At 33.1% G+C, this 12,597-nt stretch overlaps 1 protein-coding gene across 1 annotated transcript; it reads right to left on the bottom strand.

Moving 5' to 3' along the window:
• Window positions 1-11,536: 11,536 nt before the first annotated feature.
• On the bottom strand, window positions 11,537-11,971 carry LOC117120220 (tctex1 domain-containing protein 1-like). The gene has a single exon (XM_033265233.1). It carries the CDS (start codon window positions 11,969-11,971, stop codon window positions 11,537-11,539), a length of 435 nt encoding a protein of 144 aa, XP_033121124.1.
• Window positions 11,972-12,597: the final 626 nt, after the last annotated feature.

The raw sequence follows: 12,597 nt of genomic DNA, 5'->3' as shown, positions 1-12,597 counted from the left end.
AGAAATGGGGGGGGGGGGGGTGGGGGTGGGTTCAATTGACAGAATGTTGCCCAGAAGGAATAATGAGGCTGTTTTTTCTTAGCAGAAAAGTCTGGTGCGACCCAGTTTAATCTTCCGCACTGAGCGTGTGCTACTACCAGGCATTTCGGAACTTTTTGCAGAATTTTTCCACAGTTAGACTTTTCCCATGCACCCTTATATTCCTACTCTCTGCCTAGCCCATGCCTTTAAATCCACTTTTTAACAGCAGTACCATTTGACCACGCTGAACTAATCCCTGGTCAATATCGTCGCTCATACCACGAACTAACACAATCAAAGTAGATTGTGTTAGTTCGTGAAATCACAGTAGCGCGTCAAAATGAGCGCGTATTGGTTGTCAAGCAATTTTGTATTCTTTACCACACAAAAAGTCCTTAACAACAACAGCGCGTATTTTGACGCGCTTTTTTGATTTCACGAACTAACACAATTGAATTTAATTGTGTTAGTTCGTGATGTGAGCGATGATATGTATACAATGTAAACTCAACTCTTGTTACAATATATACCTAAGGTAGACACGAGCTAAAACCAGGACCATGGATGTTGATGTTAAGGGAGTCTCAATATTGAGATGTTTTCATTGAGTAAAAGATGTATTCTCACTTGACAAATTCCTGAAAATATCATGAAAATCATTTTTGAAATTTACTTTGCTAAGTAACATAGAAATTATCAACGTGAACATAGTGTATTTATAAACTGTTTAACCATAATTTTGCAGCGAAAAAACACTTCAAGATATTTTGGTTGAATATCAAATAAAAAAACTACATTAATTAACACATACATCATACTCGTCCATTACTAGCCTTTGCAACTCTAATTTATATTAGGTGAAGGTATTTTATAATCCTTTTGATATACTAAATGTACTATTATAGAAAATGTACTAATATTTTTCTTGTTTTTTTATGTGCAAAATACGGTACATACTTTAAAGATATTCTGCCAGTGTTGAGTAATAACAATCTCGAAAAGTAACATGTATTTAAGCTTATTTGATTTTTTTTACACTTTGTACATAGCTATTAAGCATTATTGATTTCTTTTCTTTTTAATTTTTTTTTTTGGTTTAACAAAAAGAAAAATCCAATATGGGTATGTACATTATTATCTGTAATTGACAAGTAGAAAAATAATTTTTTCTTTCTTCTCAACCACATAACTAATACTGTATTCCTACTGTATGTCTTATCGATAGCTTATTTTGATACCTTTAAATAAATAATTCAGTGTTTTAATTGAATTGATTTTTGGGGCTTTTTTTGGATTTTATAATGCAGGCAGTATATCTGTGGTGTTTATATTATTTATAAAAAAAAACCCAGATTTTCAGAATTTTAAACATAATGTTTACTTCCCTCTTGTATATCAGTACTGATATGCAGTGGTAAGGTCATAACTTCTTCAAATCCTTCTAAAGGGGAACATGCCTTATTCATAGATTTTTTTTTATTATCTTGAAATTAAGCGTGTAGGTCACACTGCACTTTAATTAATTGCTTTTTTAAGGAAACTTTCATTTGTAAGCAGGTGGTTCCTGCAAATAATATTTGGAAATTCTGTACTGTATAAATTAGCACAATAACATATTTAATATATAACTCATTTTACCTATTAACTCACTTGTCTTAATATATTATGAAGGCAGTAGTACCATATCATGAATTGAATGTCAGTATTAGAGACTGAAGATTTCTTTTAAGGTGTTTTTTTATTATTATTATTTAACAAGGGTTTTTATTTATGTATATACAGTATATAAAAATGTATATGAATATATTTTTTCTTCTTGCCATGTGACCAAGAAACAGGTAATGAATAAAATAACCAAGCAGCAGATAAACCATATTTATGTATTTTTGTAAACAGAAATAAGGATTATTACAATAATAATGATGAAGATACATTATGATGGTAATGGTAATGTTGTTACGTATGGTGATGATGCATATGCTGATGATGTCTATGGTGATGATGCATATGCTGATGATGTATATGCTGATGATGTACTGTATATGAAGATGATGTGTAAGATAATGAATAATATGATATGATAATGATGCATATGATGATGATTGATTGTGATGATGCATGATAATGATGATGGTGATGTTGCATAGGATGATGATGATGCATATGATGAAGATAATGATGATTTATATGATGATGAAGATGATGGTAATAATAATGATAATGTGTAGGATACTGATAATGATGATGATAATGTGTAGAATGATGATGGTGATAATGATGATTATAATGATAATGTGTAGGCTGATGTGTTGATGATTCTTATAGTGTGTATGGTCATGATATATGATGATAATGGTGGTGATGATGTGTGATGATGCATGGTATATATAATGGTAATGATGAAGATGGGTAGGTTACAATGTTTAGGTGAGTCCATGTAATCTTTATTCAAAGCTATGGTATAAAAAAACAAAGAACTTGATAAATGTCGTACAGTGTAAGCGTCCCGGCTCTAGTTTATGGTTGAGGGCAGCAAACTACTTTTTAGAGATGTCAGGGATATGATCACGAATTGATTTTTCTGTATACTTACAGTAATACTGTGCACTATTTCTGCAGTAGGCATTGTAATTACTCTCGTTCTCGAGGATAAAAAATGGAGTTGATTCATCAACTTTATTGTTTTGACCTGCTAATGATTCGAAATATCGGCACATAGTTAAATATTGTAATACATTTTTAAGAAAAAAGTATTTCCCAAACCTTGAACAAGGTTTAGGACAAATAAAACGCTACCCTAGTTCTCAAACGAGGAGCATTTCAAAATTTAAATTGGTATACAGGAATTCAAAAAACAATATCAAAATGTTGTTTGAATAGTCAGATAGCCTGCTCATGACTAATGCTCGGGTCTTAAACTGCGGTGCTGGAACTTTTCTGTCACTCAACACTATTTCTACCCTCCTGTTATATACTGCTACACTTTGAAGTCTTTTTAGGAGGTCGGCTTTACCCACCTCGATGAATGGATTTCCGCATGATTGAAAATCGTAACGGTACTGGGTTTGGTCTACGGGAGTTCGTGCTTCGAACAGGTTATTCCATTCAGAAGAAGCCTTTTGATTGAGAAAGTGTACCTTTTTAGTAAGGTGTGCCTATGTTGAAACTAACTTTGGCTATATAAAATTGATTAGAAGATTGAAAAAAGTATTCTTATTAATGAATAGATAAGGACGTGTCTACTTTTTAAAATCTAATCTAAGTAAATTTACATTTAGAGTTTAATTTAATATTTATAATTATTTAAGTATTTATTCATCTTTTTCTTATATAGTGTATTGTTATTTTATTGTGTAGGCCTATTTGAATAAATGCTAAATACAGTAAAGTAAAAGTTAAAGAAACTTATATCCGGCAACTTAGCAAAACCTCTGATGAATTAAAATAAAAATTATTGAATATCACACTTAAACAATTCAGATTTTAGTGATATGTTAGTCTTACTAATATTTTACTTAAATTCATTTCCAGCAGCTAATTTAAAAAAAAACCTATGCCGGAGGAGATATAGGAGCATGATTACTTCAAACGTCTGTAATACTATGAGAGACTTTTCCCAAAAAGTATTCTTATTAATGAATAGATAAGGACGTGTCTACTTTTTAAAATCTAATCTAAGTAAATTTACATTTAGAGTTTAATTTAATATTTATAATTATTGAAGTATTTATTTGAAAACTACAAATACAAAGGAAATATGAAAATATAAATATAATATTTAATAATCTTTAAATAAAGCAATAAAGATAAGTAAATAATGTTACACTTGCTACAAAAAAAATATATTTCTAGTTCTTATATTGAACTATAAGCTATTTGAATTAGGCGGTCATCGTCGTTTAGACTTACAATAAATAATACCTTGCCTAAATATGGTCATCATGACATCACATCGTCAGCACATTATGACTATATATGGGCATACCATCAAAGGACATTTTATTATTGAGACAGAGCTTAAACAATAATTTAGTAGTTGTTAGTTATTGCCTAAATTTATGGTACAGTATATAGGCCGAAATAATAGAGAAATATATTCATCTACATTTTTAAATATCTATATATTCATTATTTAAACTCCATAAAGATCTTACCGTCTATTATATAGTTTACTTGTCCACTTACTTGTTTACTTGATCCCATTTCGTCCTTCGGGATTGAGGCAAAGCACGCAGTGCTTTCAAAAGCATCTCTTTTGCACAGCATTGCATTCAGTTTTCTGTGGGCCTTATGGTGCAAACATCAATGGGCGGTTAGACCATTCACCATGGGGTCGTGATTTGAATGAGTTTAACACCGGCACATGAAACAACATCCAAAGGGAGTGTATTCCACAATAAAACAACTCTCCTAGGATATATTCACCCGGCCTAACTTTATACTTCAGACTCCATTGTAAATAAATTAACGTTTGTTATTTTCTGGGTAATCCATGCTTCCATTCTTCGTTTAAGCAGGCACATTTTTTTTTATTCATCTTTTTCTTATATAGTGTATTGTTATTTTATTGTGTAGGCCTATTTAAATGGATGCTAAATACAGTAAAGTAAAAGTTAAAGAAACTTATATCCGGCAACTTAGCAAAACCTCTGATGAATTAAAATAAAAATTATTGAATACCATACTTAAACAATTCAGATTTCAGTGATATGTTAGTCTTCCCCTCTTGAAAACGATTCCATGAATCAATGAACCCCAAAGAGAAAGGCGGTTTCGGGTTCTCCCCAGGAAAATGTTGATTTCTAAATGGCGGGAAATGAGCTTTACAGTTCAAAATGTCTTTTAATGACTTCAAGTTCTTCAAAATTCAAGGTTTTCTCCCTTGAAAACGGTCAGGTAATTCTTTTCATTCTTATTACAGTAAATAGGCCTATTATGTGTGTGCTGTCTCTTATACACATCTAGATGTGTATAAGAGACAACCCAGAAACAGCAAGTGGAATAATGCAATGAATAATATTTCATTAACCATGGAGCCTATGTGGTATAATGGTTATGACGCTCACCTTGACAGCGGAAGGTCGCAGGTGCGAATCCCGTCGGAGGAATATTTATTACACGATGTATTTATAATTATATGACAACATTCGTTGAATGCTATTCTACACATAATTAGGCCTATTATGTCCTTTTTTTTTTAGTCGCAAGACTTTACCAGAAAATGTATATTGTTATACTGTATATGTTTTTTGAAATAAAGTTTGAATATATATGTCCTTTATTTGAACATTGTATTTACCTTTCTATGATGATTCTCAACAAGGCCTCAATGGCATATTTGCACAGAGAGCAGCAATTTAGGCCTATATAATTACATATGTAGGCATATGTATGTATATCTACTGAACTTTAAAGGCCCATTCGTCACCATCAATGCGGTGGTGATTGTGTTTAACGAAGGTAACATACAGAAATATTTTATCAACATACTTGATGCATTCACAATTTTAGGAAATGAGCCTAAACCAGGTCATGACCTAAATACTTGTCTTCAAATTAGGTCAATAATTTTGATTTTTACCCCCGGAGATCAAAGCACCTGATCATCGGTCAACAAAGTTCATAAGGTATTAACTTAATTTACAGAAATACGTACATTAACATTTGCAATCCATGTGCAGTAGGACTATTTTGGAATATACAGTAGGCAGATGTCTTCCATCATCATCACCATCATCACCATCATCATCATCATCATCATCATAACTTTAATCATTAGCATCTTTATCATCGTCGTTATCATCATTATCATCATTATTATACTGAAAACTTTATTTGTCCAAAGTTGCATTGACAAAGCTCATAAGAATTAGAAGGAAACAAGTAACAGCTGGCACAATTAAAATACAGTTATTATACGGTATTTTTTATGTATCATTATCTTCATCCTCATCGTCGTCGTTATCCCCCTCCTCGTCATCATTATTCTTATCCTCCTCCTCTTCGTCATCATCAGCGTCATCATCGTCGTCATCATCATCATCATCATTAATCATAACTATCATTATCAGTATCGTTATAATTATTATTAGATCTATTATTATTACTAGGCCTATTATTATATTATTATTATTTTTATTGTTTTATTATAATAATAATTATTATTATCATGTTTATTATTCTTCTATTATTTTTATTATTTTTTTATTATTTATTATTATTATTAATATTATTTTATAATTTTTTTTCATTATTATTTTTTTTATAATTGAAATAAGGCTATTATTATTTTTTAATTATTTTATTATTATATTAATATTATTGCTTTTAGGCTTATTATTATATTATTATTATTATATTATCTTCATCATTATTAATCATCATCTATCATTATCAGTATCGTTATAATTATTATTAGATCTATTATTACTAGGCCTATTATATTATTATTATTATTGTTTTATTATAATAATTATTATTATTATCATGTTTATTATTCTTGTATTATTTTATTATTTTTTTATTATTTATTATTATTATCAATATTATTTCTTTTTTTTTTCATTATTATTTTTTATAATTGAAATAAGGCTATTATTATTTTTTCATTACTTTATTATTATATCATTATTATTATTATTAGTAGTAGTATTATTATAACTGCATATAGCATGATCTTTTAGTGTATATAGATATATAAGTTCCATTGCTTTCAAATTAATTCCTTTTTCTTGTATAATATTTGATATATCATGCTATTGATTTCCTATTACTGTACTATAATAATAATTTATTCGCAAACTACACTTTTGAAACAGTGGCACACTTCACATGATAAGGGTGCATCCAAAAATAAAAGTAAACATGAGAAAAACGGCAACTTCAAACAGAATACAGCACACTAAAGAAAACAAAGCTTAAAAAATGAGTAAATGTCACTCAAGCATTTGACAAGCCACCCCCCCCCCCATCCAACACCCACCCTCATCAAAGTATTATATGAAATGATGCCTCAATAAAGCGAAATGACAGACGAAATGGCCATGTCAATTCCCTGAGTGACCTTATTCAATTAAAAATAAATATATATAATACGAAGTAAACAAAACTTAAAACTAAAAATTCTAAATGCAGTAAATGACAAAAAGGAAAATGAATTAAACTTGAAAACAAATACAGTAAATTAAAATTTAAAAACAACAAAGATGTTCAGAAAATATAATATATACCGAATACCCTGAAAGCAAACATTTCCCTCATCTATAACATGTTCATCTTCCTCACGAGAGCACAAAATCTACTCTCACCCCAGTGACCACCCCCTCCCAACCCATAGAGTTAAATGTGAAAATACTTCAAATGTCTCCCTCCCAATGAGTATCTGTAAACGAACAATTATACGGAAGGGACCACAACATATCTGTTTTACTCGATAGGGGAGGTTATCCTATTGATGACCCTGCATTCGGAAAGAGTGCTCTTGGCGTTCGATTTATTGGACTTAAATCGCATCCATCCTTCTTCTTTGAAAATGGAAAGAAACTGAATCAGGGCGGTGATGTATTGCCATTGTATGTACATAGAATCATTGGACTCTTGGGTAAACCACACATTTCATAGCTTATACTTAGACTGTACCATAATTCGACCCTGGTCCGTTGACCTTTTTATGGCCTTGTTGTCGGGGAAACCATCAATGCACAGAACCCCTGACTCAAATTGCATTCCGTTTTCAAATTGCAAAATTCTTTTTTAAACGAGAGTGAATGCGCCTTTTGTTAAATTCATCGTTGAATAAATAAGTGTTACGTATTTTGGCATGTTTTCGTGTTTGACTTGGATTTTAATAGTCTTCGAATTCCCTCCCTTTCTAAGCCGTAGGCCTATAGGCCTATTATGTGAAAAATACGCAATTATAATATTAGTTACATGGGTAATGGGTAAACCCAGGTAAACCGCGACGGTATTGGAAAGATAAGACATATCTGATTGACTGCTTCCGTAAACTGTCAATCAACGATACTCTCTTGATCTTCTGTCAGTTGATGCGATTTGGTGTTGGGGGAGGCGACGTTAAGGAGAGGAGGGGACAATGTTTCAATTTTATTATATCACCTTTAATTATCTTTATATTTTTAATTTTGTTATATGTTATGTTACTGAGGTTGTTATTTTAAGGAACTGTTAAAGTTGCCGTTACAGTTGTCGTTGGGATTGTTGTTAGAAAGGTCCGAGTTGGTTTGGTTTAAGATTGGAAGTTCTTGTTAGGCCTAAGGGTTACAGTATTCTAAGCTGATTCCTTTTATGAAATAGACTAAAGCGTAGTCTTTTGGAAGACATTTAGCCGTTGGTCCCGGTCCCGTGATGCGGCGTATACGACGAACACTAATCACTGTGTAGGCCTACCATGAGTTATTGCAGGGGCGGGGTGGGTGTGTGGCAAAAAAAAATTCCACAGTATGATATGCCTAGTCGTAAAATAAAATGAAAACTCATTTCATGGGCAGTTCAATAATCAACTACGAAGTTTACTGCGCATGCTTATGAACTATGAGCAACAATTCATGATTCGCACTATTGGGCGGACTGCATAAAACTGCAACCCTAATAAAAGAGTACAAACATTTTTTTTTGTTCTTCCAAATTTGCGTCTTTATACAAACATACTGTAGGCCTATATTCAGACAAAATCATTGAGTAAACATTAATATCTGCCACTTCGGAAGTCTTTTACAGTGTCATCTCGATATGTTTGCAAAGCCCTAGGATTACGTAGGTCTACAATAACTCCACGTGAGGTATTACAAGCATGATCGATATTTGTTAGTAAGATGAAATAAACATGATCAGGGTGATCAGGGGTGATTCACATTCACTACACCAGTCAAAACAAAAGATTGTGCACCGACCTACATAGGCGTGACACGACAAATCGTACGTGCAGAGATACACCTGGCCTACTACACATAGATGTTCATTATTATTTTAGGGCCTATTGTAAATATTATTATTGTTATTATTGTTACTATCCTTATTATACGTGTGGTTGCTACAAAGGTTATGGTACCGTATTTCATTGCTTGCGAATCATACACGATGAGTCGATAGTCGCATAAGGGCCTATTTCGGCCAATTTAGCGTTTAATCACATTCGCAATAAACGACGATAAGTCCGGCGGACAAAAGTACGCTGCTACGAATTTTAATCTTGACAACGGTTATGTTAAGAAGGATGCAACGCCATAACTACAGATAAGCGCACAGGTGATTTCTTTGTGTGCCGCTATTAGCTGTATACCAGAAATTAATTTCAGATAAATGGTTATGACGTAGGTGAATCTTTAAAGCGGTGGCCGTACACTCATAAAATGACATTGGCACGTTTAAGTACATGTACATTCGCCGAACGTCATCAACGCCAGCGCATTGATATTGGCCTATATGCCCGTAAATCATATCCAAAAAAAAAAACAGTGTAGTTATAGTTTGGTGCATTGATTACCGGTACAATATCCTGAATAAATACGTATTGCCAATAATCATCTGATGAATTCTGTTACTGATTCGTTTTCTCCTTGATTTCGATACAGTTCGTACTCCTCCGATTTGAGAGGAACTTTGAGAAGTAATATCGAGTTCGGTCTCCAGTTAAGGGATGGTTTTGTGTTAACAAATTGAAAGTGGGTAGGCCTACTTGGTTCTTCGAAAAAGTGGTCTCGAATTAGACGTGTCTGAGAATTGCAGGGAGTCTCAAATTGGAGGGTGCACATGCGCAAGTATAATGGAAGTAGTGAGAGAGTCAATCGATTGTAGGCCTATAACGCGCGCATCGCGTGGCCAATATCCAAAAATAGAGCTTGAGATTCCTACATTTTCAAAGAATGAATATTGTCTAGGCCTATTCATTAAAAAGCTGCTTTAATCAAACGGTTTGAATAATCGATATTAAGCCAAAAAAAAATAAGTAAACTACTTCAGTAGACGTAGACCCATTATTATCCCTAAGTACTTTCAAGGATGTGATATTGATTCTGTCATTAACAAATGAAAGGCTAGACTACAAAAATCATTTTCAATATAAGAGTACTGTCCACGTTTCAATTCGTAAACAGATTTAATGTTCAAGTGTCTGTAACAATTAAATTATAGGCCTATTTGTTATGGAAACTCGAGTTAAAAATACAATTATAATTCATTTTTATAGCTCAGTTGGTAGGGCATCCGAACGGTAATCGGAAGGCCTTGGGTTCGAATCCCGAAGGGGACATACGTTCTTCTCAAATATTTGTCATTTTTTATATCACCAGTGGAGGTGTATTTCTATACCAAAGTTAATATGAATTTATAATTCATTGTCCTACTTTTAATTTATTAATCTCATTACTTAATTATTACCTGTTAATAATTGTACGTTGTAGTAACGTTGCAGTTTGTTATTCATTTTGTTTTGTACAATCATAAAAATGTAATTATAACGTAATTTCCGACTAAATTATGCTGCAGACGTTGTTGCAACGTTGTTTTAACGTTATTAGAGTTCACAAGTTACGAAAAAGATAACGAATACTGTTACCGGTACGTCACCAATTTGTCGTCTATATCCATCCCACACACAGTAGCATAATTATCTGTCACAACATACCGGTAGGCAATACATGACTTTTACATGAATCAACGATCATCTTCAGTTCGTATATGCTTTGTTTAAGAATGTTTGATGCACGATTGACGACAATGATAATGACGTATTCCTTATCGTTTTTGTTGCGAAATCTCCCTATTTTTTCACATAACCAAATGACAAGGCATAAAAGAACTTTTAGTGTTTTCTGAGTAATTTGGAGTTTCTAACTTGGCACGTAATGGGTGTCGTCACAAGTCAAAACAACGTGTCTTTAGCAGTGCACGGTGTTTGTTTCTCGCCATAGGTTCTGATTTAGAAACACTCGTCATTCTGGTAACTGGGTTAGTTAAGTTAGTTAATAGTTAACTTAGTTCAGATGTTCTATAGTTAACCGCTAACACTTTTCCCCTTCATCTTGCCATAATAAAAATAGTGCTGTATATTGTAGTGCTATAGGCATATTTCTTCTAAATTTGCCTAAATAATAACATTATTAGTCTATCAAGTTAATTGACTTAATTGTTCAAAACTTGCAATCTTGACTTTAAAGCCGTAATTCTGTGTAATAGGCCCATTCCGTGCACTGAGTGCCATAATTCGAGAAAAAAAAAAAGGAAAAAAAAAAAAGAAATGACATCCACACGGCCGGCGTATATTGAGTGCGTAGTACGCGCAATGACGTGACTTGATGAAATTGTAGATTCAAAGAAGCTTCAATAAAAGAAATAAATAAAATCAAACGTAGAATCGGTGCTTACATTGTATGCATCATCATGTGCGATATATAACAACTATCGGATCCAAACGATCATGTTTTACAAGTTAATCAAGCTGTCTTTAAAAGTAAGAATTGTCATATTAGCTATAAGTTGAAAAGCGACATTTTCTCTTTTATTCTTGATAAACGCCATATACTGTTGCAACTGCATAAATAGATCCGTTTTTGTAGGAATGTTCGGCAAATGTGTCAAATTTATCATTCCATATACATTGACTGGCGGTACATAGCGTTGCTCCGGCCACCGATCCAATAGATACCACAACTACAAGCTTATACCTAGGGTAGCCAAGATCCTTCACTCGATTCTTAATCTTGTCAGATAGTTCCCGGCAAAGATTGTTGCATTTCTCCGGGTCGTAAGTCTCTGATTCTAACCGCTGTTTGAGTATGCCGTCCAATATACACTTGGCTTGATGAGAAACGAAAACTCGATCTGGTTCCATTTTATAAGTGTGTTCATACTTAATCTGGGGGCCTCTTATTGCCTGGCTGCGCTCAGTTCGTTGCGTCGACGCCGAGTATTTACTCCCCGCTACCTGAGTCATTGTGGTAGTGTCTCGAAACAGGTGTGAAAAGGGGGAAATGATATTAAAATATGTATTTGAAATGCGGAAAAGCGATTGCCGGTTGTATTGATCAAGCTCTTGACGTACCGTGTTGTCTGTTTAACCCTTGAGAGCGCGGCTTGTACAGCCAACTGTCCTGTAGAGTTGCTCAAATCGTCTGCGTCGAGTGTCGTCGACCAATAGACTTTGTTTTCAACATAATAAATCAATATCTTAAGGTATTGATATTTTGGGAGCTTGTCACACGCATTCTTTAAATCGGACTTTTCTTAATACACTGCCTCGTTGTTATCAACGTCAAGTACCTGCTTTCTATTTGATGAACAAACTTCATGTTGACGAACAGATGGAACTTTAGTATTATGGCCCAACGCATTGTTGTAGATACAAAAGAAACCCACTACAGGATTATTTTCAGCGAAGTATATAAAGCGGGTAAATTGATTACTTAAAAACGGATACAATAAAACTTAGAAAGCCAATATGTTACTAACTTTACTTGACTAACGCTCAGACAAACAATACGATACCGAGTGACCGGGCCGATGATTTACAGTAGGACGTAGAGTAGGCAATACTATGAGGCTTAAAACAGCAAAATATTA

Source organism: Anneissia japonica, unplaced genomic scaffold (genome assembly GCF_011630105.1).
Source record: "Anneissia japonica isolate Jap-2015-1 unplaced genomic scaffold, ASM1163010v1 scaffold3798_len331662_cov138, whole genome shotgun sequence".
NCBI lineage: Eukaryota > Metazoa > Echinodermata > Crinoidea > Comatulida > Comatulidae > Anneissia > Anneissia japonica.
The sequence above is the reverse complement of the archived record's forward strand: the minus strand, read 5'-3'. Positions and strand labels throughout refer to the sequence as shown.